The sequence below is a fragment of the Nelumbo nucifera genome, chromosome 2 (assembly GCF_055504915.1).
Source record: "Nelumbo nucifera cultivar China Antique chromosome 2, China Antique-T2T, whole genome shotgun sequence".
NCBI classification, from domain to species: Eukaryota; Viridiplantae; Streptophyta; class Magnoliopsida; order Proteales; family Nelumbonaceae; genus Nelumbo; species Nelumbo nucifera.
In genome coordinates this window covers 1,442,529-1,462,438 of record NC_142650.1, presented here as the reverse complement: position 1 = coordinate 1,462,438, position 19,910 = coordinate 1,442,529, and the positions used below count along the sequence as shown (strand labels likewise).

At 38.4% G+C, this 19,910-nt stretch overlaps 3 protein-coding genes and 1 non-coding gene across 15 annotated transcripts in view; 2 read left to right on the top strand and 2 right to left on the bottom strand.

The window, feature by feature from the left end:
- The first annotated feature begins 4,694 nt into the window (after positions 1-4,694).
- Positions 4,695-8,078, top strand: LOC104594474 (Tetratricopeptide repeat (TPR)-like superfamily protein). The gene is made up of 2 exons (XM_010254758.3): positions 4,695-4,966; positions 5,054-8,078. Exon 2 carries the CDS (start codon positions 5,131-5,133, stop codon positions 7,741-7,743), a length of 2,613 nt encoding a protein of 870 aa, XP_010253060.1. The 5' UTR covers positions 4,695-4,966; positions 5,054-5,130; the 3' UTR covers positions 7,744-8,078.
- A 1,257-nt stretch (positions 8,079-9,335) lies between these two features.
- On the bottom strand, positions 9,336-13,998 carry LOC104594473 (uncharacterized). Of its 6 annotated transcripts, none has more exons than XM_010254756.3 (4): positions 13,877-13,998; positions 12,296-12,886; positions 11,639-11,809; positions 9,336-11,548 (listed from the first exon to the last, which is right to left on the bottom strand). In XM_010254756.3, the coding sequence occupies exons 2-4, from the start codon at positions 12,879-12,881 to the stop codon at positions 11,457-11,459; spliced, it is 849 nt and encodes a 282-aa protein (XP_010253058.1). In that variant the 5' UTR covers positions 12,882-12,886; positions 13,877-13,998; the 3' UTR covers positions 9,336-11,456. The 6 variants fall into 6 exon arrangements, with proteins under 6 accessions (XP_010253058.1, XP_010253055.1, XP_010253053.1 ...); XM_010254753.3 differs by having other exon boundaries at positions 12,296-12,904; positions 13,877-13,967; XM_010254751.3 differs by lacking the exon at positions 13,877-13,998 and adding an exon at positions 13,711-13,870 and having other exon boundaries at positions 12,296-12,904.
- A 1,070-nt stretch (positions 13,999-15,068) lies between these two features.
- On the top strand, positions 15,069-15,179 carry LOC148801864 (small nucleolar RNA snoR100). The gene has a single exon (XR_016083314.1). It is a non-coding gene; the product is annotated as a small nucleolar RNA snoR100 (small nucleolar RNA).
- A 2,340-nt stretch (positions 15,180-17,519) lies between these two features.
- Positions 17,520-19,910, bottom strand: part of CTEXP (kinase family with ARM repeat domain-containing protein) — a 75,389-nt gene continuing 72,998 nt past the window's right edge. For 5 of the 7 annotated variants that reach the window (XM_088899262.1, XM_088899263.1, XM_088899261.1 and 2 more), the window contains 2 exons: positions 18,787-19,035; positions 17,520-18,102 (listed from right to left, as the gene is read on the bottom strand). In XM_088899262.1, coding sequence (XP_088755388.1) covers positions 17,822-18,102; positions 18,787-19,035 — 530 coding nt within the window. In that variant the 3' untranslated portion in view covers positions 17,520-17,821. Of the gene's footprint in view, positions 18,103-18,142; positions 18,377-18,786; positions 19,036-19,910 lie in introns of those variants that run through there. The other 2 variants (XM_088899259.1, XM_088899264.1) reach the window with 2 other exon arrangements.

Here is a 19,910-nt window from a genome sequence, read left to right as displayed (position 1 = left end):
TGGGGGAGGATGGCCTAATGGGCTTGGTTTGGCGTAAGCTCCTTTATCCGTCCTTAGACTTCTCCCAAAAAACCTTGGGCTGAACCGTCTTTCTCCCCAAAAAAAATAAAAAAATAAATAAAATAAATAAAAAGAAAAAAAAGAAAAGGAGGGTGACGTTTAGGTGGTGCTTCTGTACCTTTTTTTCCCTCTAATCTAATTATTCATTAGATGTTTAGTATTTCTCTCATACTTGTGTACTGCATATGAGATGATCTCCTTTCTTTATTTGTTTTTAGTAATAACAAGGTCAATCACATATGGTTTCTATTTCCTTTCTCACCCAAATAAATAAATAAGTCTATTTCCTTCTCTCCCTCCCACTACCACTCCCAATTTCTACACTCCCCATTTTCTCTTTCTCAAAACTGTATCTCCTTAAATTTTTTCTTCATTCCTAAACACTCTCAGCCGTTCTTCCTCCATTTGGGTCTAATAGGGATCTGAAGCCATGTTATTTCCTAATTCAAATTTAATCACAAGTCGAAATTAATTTAGTTCCCTCGTAAAAAAACGCTGGCTATATATTTTTAAGACTTATCAAGTGAACATTTTGTCCCTTCTAAAATTTTGTGATGATCGTCGTTTCTGATGCGATTTTTTTTTTTTTTTTTTTGTGTGTGTGTGTGGTGATGCAAAGTGGTTCAAAGCAACTGAAACCTGAGTCTGTATTTCCTACCCATGATAAATCTACCCACACCTACCCACATAACATCGCAGTCATACATGGAGAACATCTCATCCTCTTATATGCTATTATGCACGGGGAGATGTTCCCAATGCACGGAGGTAGTGTTTTGTGGGTAGGCGTGGATAGAGTTCTGGTGAGTAGGAGATCCGAAGTCCTGAAATCCAGTCTTGCCTACCGCATTCACACCTGATTAGTCAGCGTCTCTTCAATTGGTTGACTGACAGTTGATTTAGACTCAAATTTTGAGTGTGATTCAAACAACTCTGGATTTGCTACCCACAAAGATGCTAGTTACACCTACCCACAAGACACTACAGCACATCAGAAATCTCTCATAAATGACAACATTGAAGTATGGAAGGTGTTCTTGATGTACAGCTCAGTGTCATGTGGATAGGGATGTCAATACATTGGGTTAAAGTATGAAAGATGTTCTTGATGTGCAACTCAGTGTCTTGTGGATAGAGATGTCAATGCATTGGGTTAAAGGGCAAATTTACCTTGACTCGGCCCTATAGGGTCAGGTTAGGTTTTTGATTCTTTAACCTCAATCTGGTTTGTGTTTTGTTAATTCCCCCTATTGGGTCATTGATACTCTTATGTATAGGGCATGGTCAAAATATCAATGCAATACGCCTGGTGGCTGGTGCCTAAAGGGTCCGAGACACTAAAATACATACAACTTAGGGGTTTTGAATGTTTGGGGATGATAGAAGGCATCTTTGTCACCATGTTTGAGAATTATCAAGCTGATAAAATTAAGTATCAGTCAATCGATATGCATGAACCCAATCGATATGCATGAACCCAATATGTTGATCTTCTATATAAATGTACTCTTGTAATTTGCTATGACTTTTAACTCCATAGCCTTAAAAAGCTTAGGATTTCTTTTCATGCTTATTTTGGTTTTTATTCTCTTTTACTATGGGAGGAAGTGACATCTAAGAACTTATAAGCCAAATTCCAACTTACATTAATGTTGATGAGGGGTGATTTGGTCCTCTAATGATATCATGACACGTAACATCTCCGAGCAGTTGGCCAACACCTTGGCACCACATAAACAAATCACCTCGGACACTTCAATAACCTTGGGGCCACCCCGGTAGGCTGAACTGCGAACAACTAGATGGGACCTCAGGTTGGTGTATGATGTGATCTACTTCCCCCGGACTACCCCGGTCCCGTCAAGACGTCAGGTTGGCATGAGAGGTGACCTTCTTCTGCTGCATGCTGACTTGACCTGAGTTCAGCTAGTGATATGCCAGATCTCCGAACAGTTGACCAACACCTTGGCACCACATAAACAAATCACCTCGGACACTTCAATAACCTTGGGGCCACCCCGGTAGGCTGAACTGCGAACAACTAGATGGGACCTCAGGTTGGTGTATGATGTAATATACTTCCACCGGACTACCCCGGTTCCGTCAAGACGTCAGGTTGGCATGAGAGGCGACCTTCTTCTGCTGCATGCTGACTTGACCTGAGTTCAGCTAGTGATATGCCGGATCTCCACCTTTGAGTGAATTATTGCCTCCGACTTCTCCAGGATTATAACATTCGATCGTTAGGCCTGACTATTTGCATCGTCTGCATTGGAGTTGACTTTATCCCTCTGTAAGGATAGCGTATCTGGTCGAGAGGTTTCCTTCAGACTTGGTGGGCATGGTTTCCTGGGAATCTCGGCTGTGTTACAGGAAGCTCCCGGTTCCTTATGCCTATATAAAGGCATCCCCTCCCTCAAAGAAGGTACGCACGATACAGCTCTCACATACTCTAGTAATCTTGCTCTCTAGCTCTCTCCAAAACCTCCAATTCGTTGACTTAAGCATTGAAGTGCCCACCCTGATTAAAGCAGCCCGGGCACTCTAATATTGTCTTTTTGCAGGTTGACCCAACAAACTAGCCAGCTCAGCATCCGAGTTACCTTCCAACAAGGAGCTGCCAGATTACGCACCATCAAATGTATTTTAGATTTTTAAAATGTGTTATAAAAAATAATTGTGGGTTCTTTTTACAAAGAAGAAGAAGAAGTAGAAAGGCTGGTTGGATTGGTGTTAGGTTCAACCTTGTAGAAATGAGGTTGGGTTCGAAAAATTGTATGTTTTTGAGTTATGTTAGATTGGGAACATTAGAGAATAAGATCAGGGTTAAGGCAAACCCGTACAAAACTCAATTCCTTGCCATTTGGGTAGGTGTGAGTAGGATTTGAGCACCCTAAACACACATGAAGGGTGCAAATGGACTAGATCATAATCTGATTTGAATTCAAATCCGATCCTATTTTGTTGGATTTGAACATCCCCTATTGGATCGGATTGAAAAATAGGATCCATTTAAAAAATGAGATTGAATTTGGATCACTCCTATCTGATCCAAAATGATTGAAAACATGCTTGTGCCTTTGTTTTTCTTTGTATAGATTGTTTTGTTTCTCTTTTCTTTCCTATTAGTAATTTGTTAAATTTTGACCTATGTATAATTAAATCAACTTGGATATCTAACATCCTTAGTGAATTCAAATTTGAATTCGAATTGATCTTTGTGAGATATTGGATCATTGGGTATAGGATTTGTATAATTGAATTAAATTCAGATATCCCCCTATCTGAATTTGAGATCTATAGGATCATTGGGTATAATTGAATTAAAACAACTTTTTGCTGTTTCTACCAATAGTTGCTTATGTGGGATTTCTTGCAAGCAAAAACTCCACACACTCTGTAAGCATGAGAATCCAGTTACACATTAGGAACATCTCCCATTAATTTAATGTGCATGTATGGGAGATATTCCTAATGTGCAGCTAGATGCTAGGTAGAGTTTTTTTTTTTTTTTTTTCCTGTAGGAGATGTGAGTTTGTTGCTTGTGCGATTTCGTTTACTCACCATTTTTTCAGGTTCACAGTGGGAAGAGTACAAATACAAATATTTACACTCTACATATTTATATTACTTTCCAAACTGAGCCTCACAAAATACAATCGCTCTACATTGAGAACATCCTTTGTATTTACATGTTACCATTCATGGGTAGGAGATATGAGCTCCACAAAACATGGAACCAAACAAAGAGTTTGGCATTGAAACCGAATAAATTACATGCAATCGACATGGCACCGTTTATTGTGGAAATGATCACGGAACCAGAGTTACTCCTCAAAGAACGTGCCTCACATTGACCTTAACACATTTTAGCGATACATTGGAAACATCTTCCCATCAATAAAAATGAATTGGGATCTATTCTTAAAATTCACATCTGCGCCTCACAGAGGGCGTTTCACAACATATCCCAATCGTGTAATGGGAACATCTCTCACTAACAACTTTCGGAATGTTCTCAGTGCATACTGAGATGTGCATGTGGGGCAGCCTATGTGAGGTATAGATGTGAATTCCTATTCCTCATAGAGTGCCGATCTTACAGTTACATCCTACCATACATTGGAAACATCTTCCATAAATATAGGATCTAAACGGTTTCCACAAATAATGACATAGGATATAAACATTTTTCATAAATAATGACATACAAGTATAGGATATGTTCCCAATGTATGACTGAAACATGCCGTGAGATAGGTGTAGAAAGGGTGTCAATGGACTGGTTTTGGATTAGACCCCATCCAGTCCAAAATTAATTTGGATGGATTGGACAGATCAACAAGCCATATTGGATTGGACCAATCCAGTCCAAAATATTTATTAGATTGGATTGGATCTGGTCGTTTATAATAAATTTATATTGGATTGGCTTGGATTAAGCCAAATCTGATACATTGATATAAGATAGGAATATAGGTGTCAATAGACCAAGTTTGGGTTGAAAGTTGAAACCAATCTAAATTAAAACAAATTTGAACAGATTGAAAGGTCCAGACATTGAATTGGACCGGTCCAAAATAAACCCGGTCCATTTATAGTGAACTCACATTTGACTATTGAACGAAATCCAGTCCAATTGACACCCCTAGGTGTGAGAGGAGCAGATCTTGACGGTGAATACTGAATCGTGATCATTTCATGTCGGGAGAATAACTCGATTCGACCGCGACTTTTCTTTTTAAGTAGCCTTTTATCCTTATGGAGAACACTACTGAATTGAATTATCAAGTTCAAGATCAAGAGAAAAGAGGATGACGAAGAGGAAACAAGAAGGGAATCGGAGGGAGGATAGAGGGGAGGTGGAGAAGGGAGAAGCGCTGATATTACACGCTACTAGTTCTAGGTGGGATAGTCTCCCAACCGAGATCTTGATTATAATCATGGGTTATCTTCCCTTGCTTGATCTCCTCTCTTTTCGTGCTGTTTGTAGGGCTTGGAATTCCGCCTAGCTAGGCCCCTAGTATTAGTTTTGCTGGCAAGATAACCAGTTACAACGATAACGATGATATGCATTTCAATCGTCTTCTCTGTCGAAGATTCTCAAATGTGACTCAATCAGTTCTGTCATCGTCGTCATTGGTAAACGCCAGGATCCGGGCCTTTGTTCAACAAGGACTCTACTCCGAAGCCTTGCAATTGTTATACTCCAACAACTACCAAAGTAACAGTAATAGCAGTCCATCATCACACTCTTCTCCCATACCCGACAAGTTCACCTTTCCTTCTCTTCTCAAAGCCTGTGCTGCCCTCTCTGATATCCGTAATGGACGGCAGATCCACGCCGCTATCATCGCTTTGGGTCTGCAATTCGATCCCTATATCGCCACCTCTCTCATCAACATGTATGTAAAATGCGGATCCATCTCCAGTGCATCCCAAGTGTTCGCTGCAATCTCCGAGTCCGAGGTTGAAGCTTCAGTAAGAGACGTCTCCCTCTGGAACTCCATAATTGATGGGTACTTCAGGTTCGGTCGCATCGATGACGGTCTCTTCCAGTTTCGCCGGATGCAATCCTTGGGTGTAAGACCCGATGCCTACTCCCTTAGTATCCTCCTAGGCATTTGTAATAATCCATCAAATCTTGCGGAAGGGACGCAAATTCACGCCTACATTCTTGCTCGCAACATGTTTGGTAATGACCCGTTCTTGCAAAGCGCATTAATAAATATGTATTCAAAATGTCACCGACCGTTAGAGGCGTGGATGGTGTTTGATATGTTGGAAGATAAGACTAATGTGGTAATCTGGAATGCGATGATTGGTGGCTTCTGTGAGAACGAGTTGTGGGAGAAGAGTTTGGAATATTTTGCACTTGTCAAGAAAGAGAATTTCAGGTTGGGTTCGTCAACAGTTTCAAGTGTCTTGTCAGCATGTTCTCAGGGCGAGTATACAGATTTTGGGAGGCAGGTTCATTGCGATGCTATCAAGATGGGTCTTGAAGGGCATCCTTATGTCTGTACTTCTCTTCTCACCATGTATGCAAGATGTGGGCTTATAGAAGATTCGGAGGAAATTTTTAATCACATACTTGACAGAGAAATTGAGTTATGGAATGCAATGATTTCAGCTTATATCATTAACGATTGCATTGAACAAGCATTAGATGCTTACAAAGAGATGAGATTACTTGGGTTAACTACTGATTCTTTCACAATATCTAATATTTTGTCAGCTTGTAGTCTGCTTGATTTATATGATCTGGGAAGAAACATCCATGGGGAGCTGATAAAAAGATCGGTACAGAGTAGTGTGGCTGTACAGAGTGCTCTGCTGACAATGTACGCAAAATGTGGGAGCACCGAGGATGCTTGTTCCGTTTTTAGTTCAATTGAGAAAAAAGATACTGTTTCTTGGTGTTCTATGATGTCAGGGTTATGCCAAAATGGGAAATTTGAGGAAGCTCTGAATTTCTTCAGTGGTATGGTGGGTGAAGGAATAAAACCAGATTCCGTACTTATGGCTACTGTAGTAAATGCCTGTGTTGGACTTGAGAACGTAGAGCTGGGTTGCGGGTTCCATGGATTTATCATCAAGGGTGGGATGGTATCAGATGTATTTGTTGGCAGTGCCCTTATAGATGTGTATTCTAAATGTGGTTTGCCGGACAAAGCTGAAAGCATATTCTCAGACATGCCACACAAGAATTTGGTGGCTTGGAATTCACTGATCACCTGCTACTGCCGGAACAATCTTCCAGGGCTGGTCATTAGTCTTTTTCCTCAAATTCTGCAGTATGGTCTGACTCCAAACTCTGTATCTATCGCCAATACCCTTGTTGCAGTTTCGTCAATTGCAATATTGATCAAAGGAAAAGCTTTACACGCTTATCAGTTAAGACTTGGGATTCAGTCGGATCTTCATGTTGGAAATGCATTAATCGATATGTATATCAAGTGTGGATGCTTAACATATGCACAGCGGATTTTTGAAAGCATGCCGATGAGAAACATAATAACATGGAATTCAATGGTTGGAGGCTATGGATCTCATGGGGAGGGCTCAAAAGCGATTGAATTATTTGATGATATGCAAGGATTGGGGGTATTGCCGGATGAGGTTACTTTCCTTGCCCTAATCTCATCTTGTAGCCATTCGGGTTTGACCGAAGAGGGCCTTTGTTTATTCCAGTCGATGAAAAGAGACTATGCCATTGAACCCAGAATGGAACATTATGTAAATATGGTCGACCTATGGGGCCGTGCTGGACACCTGACCGAAGCTTATGGTTTCATCCAGAGCATGCCGATTGAACCTGACATGAGTGTTTGGTTATGCTTGTTATCTGCCTGTCGAGCTCATGGTAATATAGAACTTGGAGAAATAGCAGCCTCTAACCTATTAAAAATGGAGCCCAGCAGAGGCAGCAATTATACCCAGTTATTGAATTTGTACAGAGAGGCAGAGCTTTGGGACAAGGCAGCAAATTTAAGGGTGTCGATGAAAGAGAAGGGATTGAAGAAGAGCCCCGGATGCAGTTGGATCGAGGTAAGAAATGGGGTTGATGTTTTCTTCTCAGGGGATTCATCGTCTCCAAGGACAGTTGAGGTCTGTGAGACATTGTGGAGTCTGAAGAGAAACATGGAAAGGGAAACAGAGCTTTCATTAAATTGTTACGTTTAAGACAGTTGAGGTCTGTGAGAATTGAAAGAAAATACAATTCCTTCGATGCAGCTCACTGAAAAGGGTAAATAAATATTTTCACCAGAACGATAACGGTTCATAAAGGGTTTGCCATCCGAACACAGAATTCCAACTTCTAAGAGTGCCATCTCCATTGGATAGACTATTTTCTTAACCATTGTCATTCTTACATTGAGAAAGTGAGAGTAGACTGATACTTGCTGTTGTCAAAATGTCAAATTGCACAGATTTTCGTTCATGGAGGAGGTATCAAGGAAAAGCATTTGATGTTCTTGAAAGGCAGGCTTCCTGATGAGATCCTATTTGTTCTAAAACCACAATAGCCTTCATGGCTGGAAATCCATCAACAACACTTAAGCGGCACTCTTGATATTTAAACACAAGATTTTTAAAATTGAACCGGACAATGTACCGGTCAGGGGTCCAGTCCCCAGGTTGAATGGTCTGACTGTTTTAACCGAACGGACAACCTATTCTGACAAAAAAACAAAAATAATAAAAAAACGGCTAAAACCGTTGGATAGTTCGAACCAAGGTTAAAAAAAATCATTACATATCAGCCCATATCAGCCAATATGTATCGTATTGGGCCCTTCCTGACATTGTATCGGGTCAAGGCCTGGTTTAGAGGGTATCCGAGACTTAAATCGGCCCCTCTGAACCAAAATTAAAAAAAAAAGGACCAGTATCGCTACTTTGAACCTTGGTTCGAATGGTTTGATTGCCCAGGCCAGCGGTTTGCTGACCAAATCAATTGTTTTTTGACAAAATAATGGTTCTGGGGTAAAACAGAACCGGTCACCTGACCAGTTCCTGTTTTTTCCAGTCTGACCAACCAGTCCAATCCGGTTTTGAAAATCATGGTTAAACAACCGTACAATAATGCTACCCGTGATAACAACTATAAGTATGAACGAGGATGTAAACTCATCCTTTGCCAAGTTCATACTATCTCCTAAAACTATCCGCAAAAAGAGCCGATCTCTATCCTTGGTTCTACCATCTTGAATGAACGTAAGCATTCCTTTGTTTAGAACGTAAGCATTATCTAATTCCTTGGCAGTCCATAATACACGAAATAACCACACTAGACCTCTCTCGTTCTGGATTATCCTCTCAGGACTCAAACCAAGTTTATTGTATATCCTTTTCTCGACGTTTGTTTAAGCTCTTTATTTATGCATATATAAAATTTTAAGGTAAATTGTTGAAACCTCCCTTGAAATTAGATAATTGTAATACGCCCCCTCTATTAGAATCCTCGTACAAATATTTTGGACATTTCCCTAATTTTAATAGAAGGGATAAGTACATGAGAAAATTCAGGGGAAATGATTGAGATTACCAAACTTCCGCGAGGTTTGTCAGAAACTTCATGGGAGGTTTCATCAATTTATCCAAAATTTTAAAAGGTCATCATTTAGTGCAATGGTTGATTAAATCTCGGGCTGATTAGTTCTGCATCCATTAAGCGGTCATAATATTTTATGGGAATACTGAAGGAGTGGTATTCGCCAATGTGTACATGATTTTATTTTATTTTGAAAAACATAATCAAACACAATGGGTAATTGGCCAACATCCCCTGCTATCAAATTATCAATGAAATATTCACCAACTGCCATCCACAGATAATGCTGGAGGTGTAAATACTCCTGCTTGGGTTTATCAGCGTACAGAAGATGGCAAACAGCCCGGTTGCAGACCAAAACATTACTCGCTCAAATTAGCATATCTTCACTGCTTCAAGAATATTACTGCCACTGGAGTAGATGCTAGTCATGTGACAAGGAAAAGGATCTGTTTTCTCATCTGTGCATCAAACAGGTAAACAAAGCAGTGGGGAATAAAAGTTTCTTTTTTTCTTTTTATTTTTCCATAAATGATTAGATTACACTGGCTCAAATATAGCATGTCAACTATGATACCGGAAAGATATGATATTGGAAAAGCTTATGGCCAATCAGCTGGTATGAGAAAAGAGGTAATCAATTAGGTGGTATTAATCAAAATACACAGGGTGCTTTGATTAGTACCATGTCCTTTTGATATCATAGATTTTCCCTGTACAGTAATGTTAGTAGAAGGATCACCAAATATAACATGTTTGATAATAGTAACATACATACTAAAATAATAATGAATGATTGAGATTGGAAGTCATAATTTTAGATGGTAACAACAAGGACATAAATCCAATCTAATGCCAATTAACCCAAAAAAGAATTGTTTAAATGGCGTTAACACTTATAATCCTGTAAAATTAACATGAAGAAATATTTAAGCTTATATGATTTATACAAGAAACTCTATTGTATATTCTTGCAGACAAACGAAAGGAAAACAAGTTACAATAGAAAATCAATGTAACTGATACTTGTTGAGATAATTATCTAGCTTTATCAGACAATAGCCTATTTTTAAAAATTGGATTAGTACTTGTCTGAAAAGTTTATAATTCATAAATTTTTCTTTGTTGATAACTTTGTTTCCCTCCATGCCCAAACAGATCTGAATCTCAAATAAAACTAACCTCTTCAATTGTTTGCATGGTTTTTTTTTTCCTTTTCATTTCTTTCCTTCTTTCTTTTTATTATCCCATCCATACACAACAGATTGTCTAAAGGTGATAACACATTTTTTGATCTTTCCCCTCTCACTAAACTGGGGGTTGTTTGTTGAACACTTAGGCTATGTTTGGTTTGAAGGAAAAGGTAGGGAAAGGAAGGGAAATGTAGGGAAACCTATACAAGATTTGTAAAGGTTTCCCTTCCCTTCCTTTCCTTTCCCTACTTTTCCTTTAAACCAAACATAGCCTTAATTTAACAATAGTAACAATAATCCAGTAGCCATAATGAAGCAAATGCTATAGATTATAAACCAAAAAGTTAAATTTATAATGATCTCCCAGTTTCTCTTAAGCCTATGACTTGAGTTCTTCACTATATGAAGTTTTAACAGGCAACTTTTTCCAAAAGAACTGTGCTTCATCTATTGAATCAACTACAGCCCTAAATCCACTCAAGAACATTTTCATTGTCATCAAAAAAGAAAAAAGAAGATTTTCCTGAACTATTCTCTTGTAGTATCTTGAATGGTGCATCCATCCAAGCCTGACCTTCAATCCAAACTATTCTGTAGCTCAAACTCCAGCAGCCTTAACTTCCACTTCTTTTTTGATCAGTAAGCATTTAGTTCCATCATTCCATGAAATAAGCCAACATAATTAACAGCCTATCTGGTATACCGCTTGGACTACTTTTTCCATCCATAAAACCCTCAGTAATAATGGATGGCAAGATAAAGTGGATGAGTGACAAGAAACAGTAGGACAAAATTAGAAATTAGTGAATTGGAGGTAGTAGTATCTTCAATGGGTAACAACTAACAAGGAGGTATAATGACGAGGCCACAAGGAGTAAGTTAGTGGAAATCAAAAGATAAAAAGGGCATAACTGAGATTCTGATGGGGGGAAAAAGAAATATAGTTTACTAGAAGGTCTAACCTAAGTATGGGTGAGAGGCATCATAAGGTACACCATGCATTGCAGCCAACCGTAGTTAGATAACATTGTTTACACTGAACAGAATTCTTTCAAGATACTCCATCAAGGTTCATCTCGATCTAGTGAGAAGGCAGAGGAGGTTGATACCAAGACATACACTGTTCTCATATTCTCAGTATAGATCTCTTACAAGTCAGTGGTTAATCTGGCTTGACGGCGAACTTCAGTCAGTCGCACACGACCTTTATTCGGTGGCTCATGAGTCAACTGTTCATCATCTATAATGCAAATAATTTAAGATTTACATTTCTAAAAACAAAAGATACATGCAGTCAGAAAAAAAGGAAAAGATGTGTATGAAGAAATACCTTCATCAAGTAAGCTTGATTCCTCTGATTGATCACTTCTCATTCTTGCTTCATGCTTGACATGGCTCAAACGTAACCTGCTTGTCATTCTTGCTTCATGCCTTATATGGCTCAACCGTTCTCGCCTAATCTTTCTTGCTTCATGCCTTATGTGATTTAATCGTACTTGTCCTGCATTACAATACCATTATTTGATGCTTTATATCCGTCAAGCTTAGCACATTATTGTCAAGTGTTTATGCATATTCACCATGTGTGCATAATCAGTTCTTGATAGAAGAGAAATGAAGAGGATGAGGCTTAAAACCGACAAAGGTTCCACTTAAGGGCCTGCATATGAAATTCATGCTGTTGGCTGACTCATCAATCTGACCTGTAATCAATGGGATAACTCTTGGAATGGGCATAGCCCAGAAGTCCTACCTAGTAGAGGATCTTAATAGTCCAATTATGGTACAAAACAGACATAAAAGGGAAAAAGGAAAATAACAATAACCATGGTAAGTCCAATGGTTAACTTCATAGCTTTGTTGGTTAAGCATGTCTAATTAATGCAACATTAAGATATAGGATGTAGGTGAGATGAATGTTGGTGGTGCTAAGAAGTGTAATGATAACATATCTTGAAAATCTGTAAGGAGACTTGTAAAGCTTCACCTTGGTTCTTGGATATGCCTTCCTGTATCTGATATGCACTCAAATTGTTCATAGATTCAGGATTCAAATCTCCATTTGCTCCATTTTGATAATGAAGTCTATCTTCTTGTTGCTCTGTTATCAAGGCTGCAAGCTTTATATGTCTCCGCCTTCTAACTTCACAAACATGTTCATTTTGCCCATTTGTCATTTGCTGTTGACATAAAACTTGTTCAACCTGTATTCTTTCCTTTTGTTGTTCACTTATTTGCAATCTCTGTGAAGTAGCTGTAACCTCCGTCAACTGCTTCCATCTGGTTTCACATGCATTCTCCCTTTGCTCATTTGTCATCCGCAGCTGCAGCAGTGTCTCTGCAATTTGCTGTCCCTCCCTCTGTTCTTCACTTATCAGTCTTCTTTGATGAGAATCAGCTAGCTCTCGCCGCCGTTTTCTTCTGGACTCACGTAGATGCTCTCTTTGTTCCTCTGTCAATAGCTGCCACCGAAGTCGATCGGCTAATCGACGCCTTTCCTTCTGTTGTTCTGTCCTTTCATATCTTCTACGAGGTATGCCTTGTACAGGATCTTTATTTTGTTCAACAGACATTCCTCCTGAGTGTGGAACTTCAACTTTCAAAGAAAATACAAAAACCAACCACTTGCTTCAATAAAAGTTATTGAGAAATCGAGATTGCTCCTAAAACCTATAATATCAGCTACATTATCACTGAAATATATCCAAATCAAAGGAGGAAATTGGAAAATTCTTTTCTTGTATCTTGGGTCAATATAGTGGGAGATTAGAAGTAAGCCTGAAAATGTTTGCAAGGGAAACATTATGCAATAAAGCATAAGAGCTTACTCATGAGAAAGGAAAGCAGAAATGGAGCATAATAACCAATTTTTATTCGAAATTTGTGATTTCATGTACCGAAACAACACAAAAAAGATAACTAAAATCTTTTAGAAAGACGAAAGCAATTTCACATATACAATAAAAATAACCATGAAATGGGTAATGCTATAGTCACAAGTTTTTATATAACTATTGAAGTTAAAGATGAAAACTGTGACGAAACTTTTGTATGAACTACGAACTAGAATACCCGGTAACATAATCAGTAACGGCATCCATTATTTTCTTTTACTTGTATGTTTAACACAGTGTTCTACTAGTCTTTTTCAAAAAAAAAAAAAAACAGTGTTTTACTAGTTGGGCATTACTCATAAGTTGAGGCAAACAAATAAAACAAAACATAACCATATCAGACTGATTATAAAGCTACCTGTTAAGCTCTATAATGTTACAATTACCAATGAAAGAAAGAATAAGAAAGGGATGGGAGCCATCGATAAAAAAAAGAAAAAAGAAAAAAACTAAGCTTGCTATAAAACTAAAATGTAGGGCATCAATCTACAACAGTGAAACAACTTACCAACTATTTCTTCTTGTTCTTCCTTTCTAGGGTTCGAAACACAGAGATTGAGAGCGAGAAAATTTTCTATATATTTTGCCTTTTTTTTTTTTCTTTTTTTCCTATTTCTCCTTAATTTTCTGGGGCGGGAGTAAAACTCAAGTCAAATGTGTTCAATGTTTTTTACCTTTCCCTCCGTGGGAGGAATCAGCAGTAGTGGTAAGACATTTTTTTTTTCTACACGACTACACCAATGCCTGCTTAGTGCTGCCTGCCTGTGCCTGGGCTGGGTTTTTACACTTTTAAATCACAAGTATTATGTCGGTGGGGTCGGGCTTTGCATTCGCTGTAACTGACTCGACCAAACAGGGAAAGTGGGAACTTGGTTCCGTGTGAGGTGGAATCTGCTCCTCACTCAGTGCGCCTCACAGGGTACATCTCACGGTGCATTGGTAACATGCTAACATTTCCCGTAAATACGAGAAATGTTTTAAATGTACAGTGACTGTGAGGTCGGTGTAAGGCGCCATGGTATGAGGTAATGAGGAGCAGATCTGGTCTCGTTTCGTGTCGTGGGAGTGACTCTAGTCCCACTCCTTCCTACCACCCAGGAATCATTCTGGAATCCGTTTCAGCCTCTGCCCTCACTCCTCAGGTGGATTTTTTTGCTTCCCGTTTGTGCTGCTACCTTCTAGTTTACGTGGGGAACAGTAGTGTTTCTGTACTTCATCCTCCCACCGTTCTTAGATCCTTCATCACTGTTCTACGTGCTCGTTCATTGGTCGCACTTCTTGAGAGAAGATCCTAACCGTCCATAATAATTCATTATGAGTCCCTTGACTCGTAGTTGTTGAACTGAAATACTGATCTTGTCACTTGTGGTCTTGTGGACTGTGTGGGCTGTGACTCTGTGAGCCTCGGGTTGTTGGGTAGTTTCGTCTTTTTATTTTTCGACGTAGGTTGGGTAGTTTCGTCATTTGAAGAGAAGTAAGATCGGTTTATTTATAGAAAAGCAAAACCCTAATTCTTCCAACGTACAAGCGTAGAACTCGCCTCTACCTATCTATAAATATCGGATAGGACGTTAAGAGAAACCATCGTCTTCTCTTTGGCTTCCAGCCCCAGTAATGGAGCTAGATCGTTTTAGGGTTCTAGGCGTTTTTAATTTTTTGTTTGTGTACAATTGGTTTCATTTCTTCCTTATCTTTTGTGTTCATGATGTTATTCCAGGGTTTCATTCTGGATTTTCATCCTTGTCGTCGTTCCTTTTTATAATTATATACATCAGACAATCAATGTTATTCCGGTTGATGGGTGTGTTTGAGTTATGGTTGAAATCTGTGTACAATAAGCCGATGCTCTGGATCTTCTTTTTAGATGAATGAAGGAAGCATGGTAAGGTGCACAGAGATGAAATCCGGGGTCCAAATGTCTGCTCGCTTTGATGCTTTATGGCTTTGATTACGCGAGCCTGGATCCGACCTACATTTCTTTCAAAACTTCTTTTTCCCTCTTTTATACAGGCTTTTCGGTTTTCCTGGTGATATTTTGCTATTTTCCCCCCAAATGTCTTCTCTGGAAGTCTCCGTTTTCTTTTCCTTTTGACTGAAGGGCAAAACTTATTCAGAAACACCATAGGGTTGAGGGTTTAGTGGAAGGGGAATGCTATGCCGTGATAAAAAGTAATCTATACAGATAGATGATTTAGGGATCCTATTTTAATTATCGGGATTCAGGAGCAAATCACCCGAATTCCAAGATCCATTGACGCAACTCAACTCATATCACACAATGCTTATTACCTGACCCCGTGGGATTAACTGGGTCAAAAAATCAGCATGGGCAAGTGATTATGACCATCTTCTTAAAAAGACAGAAAAAAGCTCTCTAAAAGACAATTTATACCATAAATATCTGATACCAAGGCTCAAAACATTTTACTACAAGAACAAAGAAAAACATCTTTATTAACAAGAAAATTCTCTTCATGTATAGATGAGGTATAAGAACAGAAGTTGAACATTGATTGTTTCAAAGTTGTTGCTTTCATAGATGTTGGAATGAAGATGTAGAATGGCAGATTCTTGGATGAGAGAACAGGGGCAGGTAACAGGTTATATGATCTCACCGTGTCAATTCACTACAGCATCTGCATAGAAATTACATGGGGTGATTTGATCAATTGTTTCCAGTTGTAGCTTTGGGCCTTTTTACAATAAACATGACAATTCGCATTCTGCACCTGCACGCAGTGATTGCTCATGGATGAAATCAGAGAATAGATACTCGGAAGCCCTTTAACCCACTCTAGTTAAATCTTGTTTACCTGTCACTTCAAGAGCACACGACAGGGAACAAGTGGTTGTTTGTGGCTTGTGCCACTGAACTGAAGGTCCTAGCAAATATATAAGAATATAAGATACCGACCCCTGGCTAAGTGGCTATTGAAGACCCGACGGTGATTCAGTTTGGAATTCTTGACGGAGATACCCCAAAACCTGCCTACTGCCGTCAATTCTGAAACCTCGCCTCCCAATGGTGATCTGTTTTAAAAACGCAAATTGCATAGACAAGAGACAAAATATGGAGAAAACATTAAAGTCGAGTCGTGGAGTGCGAGAACATTGAATCGCGAATGTAGAGAGGGAAAAAGCCCACGAAGGGTGTTATGTATTCAGGTTGCGGGGTTCAGTGGAAAGAGTTTGGATTTCATAGTATAAACTACGTAGGATTTTCAATCATGAAAGGGCAAAATTGAGATTGTAATAAGAGATGGAAATGGGTGTCTTTTTTATTGACCAACTTTAGGCCGCGTTTGATGCATGGTTTTTAAAATCCGACCTGGTGACTGAACTGGTCAGGGGTCCGCTGGTTTTGAAAACCATGGTTATGATATAAATGTGAATTGCCGTACAATTTCATCACTCGCATTGGCGTAAAAGTCAAACTTACCTATCTTCTAGAGGAAAATTTTATAAAACATGATGGGTAAAAAGTCATTATACTATTCACTTGTGAATCAAAACAATGAGTGAGAAATTTATAAACGAATGGGCCAAAATGTATGATGCAGTTAACCTTATCCCTAAATGGAATTTATAAGGGCTTAGGGTGTGCCTAGGTTTGCTAATGATACTTGAAAATCAAAGACCCGATTTGAACGATTCAATTATCTCGAATTTAGATGATGTATTTATGTAATCGAATCAGATTCAAATGTTATAATCTACATCTAATTAATAATCGGATTGGATTTGACCCCATCTGATCTAATATTTATTAATTTTAATATATATTTTATATAATTATATTTAAAATTATAAAATTATAAAAATATATTCTATATGGTTTATATATAATAAATATAATATGTTATATTTATATCAATTTATTATATATAAAAGTTGAAAAATAAATAAAACTTTAATTTTTATGATATTTTAAAAGTTTATAGTAGAGTCGGATTAAATCTGAATCCGATTTAAATTTAATAAGATTCGAATTCGAGTCTTTAAATCCGATCAGGTTTGGATGTAGGTTACAGTAGTTGATCAGATGCGGAATCCGAGTCTGATCCGATTACAGCCCTAGGCGTGTCCCACAGCAATGGAAACATCTCACAATGCACAAAGGGGATGTGTTGTGGGGTAAGCCTTGTGGGGAGCTCCCATCTGAAACCATAGGGTATAATTAAGCAGCCCTAGACACTTTTGTAGTTTTAAAAACCATGGGGTATATTTACATAGTTTAGCAAAACCACAGGGTATAATCAAGTAATTAACCCGTTTTTCTTGTATTCTACACGCGAGAAGATTCAGAAGAAGCAACTTAACTCATTGGCTTTCTAATTACACTTTCTCAATGTCCAGTATTATTTTTCACTGTAATCTATAATTCTATACATAACCTGATACATTTTCAGTTAAGTGATTTCACAATGGAATCCCTAGATACATTGCCTAAAAATGTTATTACAAAACAAATGTTAAAAGAATATATTACACAACTTCAGGTCTCCATATTTTACCAAAAAAAACCATCATCTTCATTGACATTAAAAAAGAAATAATCACGATGGAAAAAAAAAATCAAACCATTTCTCTTGAACATTTCCTTGCCCCGCATTTGAAATTTATAGCACACTAGAAGATGTTCGGTTTATCCTTTGTGCACCCAATTTTGGAGCAGCACCTTTAGTTCCTCGGCCTCTGCCAGCAGACAAAGGTTTTGCCTTTGTGGTAGGTGGAGGAGCAGCAATGGCTGCCCAAGGATCACCATCATCATGTGTTTTTGCTTGTTTCAAATTCAAAGGTTTTGATGATGTTTGCGGAGCAGGTGCAGCAATAGAACCCCATAGGTGATTGTCTTCCTCCTTGATCCCCTTTACCATATTTTTTGACTGCTGAACAGTAACTGTAAAGCACAATTTAGCCATTGAGTATCTTTATAAAGATAATTACTGATAAGACAAAATAACTATTGAATAGCTTCCTTTATAATGCCACTTAAGACAGAAATTCGATGGAGGTAAAATGGCAGCAGGCGGCAGCTAAAATGGTGCCAAAACTGAGACAAAGCATGGAACATCTTCCACAAAAGCAGCTAATATTGCTCAAACATTGATTAGCTTCAGATCCATAACTGCATGGGTTCACTTAAAGTTGCAAGTATTAGGTTTAGCCCCAACCTATATCAAAACAAAGGCATATTAAGCAACACATGCATTGTTGTCACACTAGAACAACAATGTGAAATTATCCTGGCTATTTTGTCAATTAGTGACTTTAAAATTGACTCATGAAAATCTTCTAAAAACATAAAGAGCGTCCTGCTTTGTTCATCATAGATTACAAGCTCATAGAATGGAGTTAGAATTAATCTGACTGGGTGCCAGATCAGGCAGTGATTTTTAAAATTCTTTGGAATGTGTCAGGAACAGTGGCAAACGATAATTTTAAAAATTATTTGAAACATGTGGCAAAACAACTAAAAGAAGAAACTCAAGGTAAAGCTGAAAGTACAATTCATAGATGTGCAACTCAAACCAAGAGTTTCATGAAAAATCCTCCTATAACAGGAATTAAAGGATAACTTTACCTTGAGGTTTTGGTTGTGAAACTGGCTGCTTCTGTGCAGCTTGGATTGATGCAAGGGCTGGAGGTGGCTTCTGTTCCTCAAATGGGTCAATGTCATCCCATCCATCTTTGTTACCATTGTGACCATCATGGATTACATCTTCAAGTTCTCCCCAACTATCCGTTGATGTTGGGGATGTAGGTGCAGGTTGATCAGCCAAATCACTAACCAAACTTGCAGGGATGGCCACTGTATCTGCAGTATTGGCCACTGTCATCCTCAGAACAAACCTAAGTCAGATTGAGCAGTTATATGAACTCAACAATGTAGAAATAGACAAAAGGCACTGATCTTGTGTGAACATGAAAAAGGAATAGTTCAATCTTCAGGTATAGAGTCCATCTGGCATCTGGCATTCACAATGATAGGAGCATTGGAATGCATATAACCTATGAAAGTAATTTATGTGCTTCTGTCAAAAATGATTTGTCCAACACATCCAGCAAAGAATGATCTAGGGTAAAGTGGAATACAGTAATGAGCTTAGTATAGCTGACCACAAATATTTTGGGTAGCACTTTGACAATGATGATGATTATAGGTCTCACATCTAACACCACCCAGCCAGCAGTCTGGTCCAACATAGATAGTTTAGAAGAAAATAATCCAATTTTTTATGTGACTACAATTTCTTTGGAAACAGAAAAAAACAATATATAAATAACCAAAACTGCATTAAGAGAATAGTGCACCTCTTAAACCGGAAAATGTTGGAATATAACATAACATCCAAACACCAGAAGATCCCATACCAAATACAAAATATCATGGGAAATAACATACAGCAGCAACACATCTTACAGATCAACGCCACCTTAACAGTTTCCACTTGCCAAGAAAGGAGGTTTTCTTGCAATGGCAACCAAACCTTTCTACAATTTCATTGAAAGGTCTACAGGGTTCTTTGAAATGTGATCATCAACTCCTCATTTGCTAACTACAGTAATTCCAACCTAACATGCCAAATTCTTCATTGGAACTGGACTCAAATTCTCAGAAGTCAAAAACACACAGGGTTCTCTGTATTATACCCTCCACTTTTGCTGTTGAATTGATTTTTGAAATACATGACATGTAGGTATCTT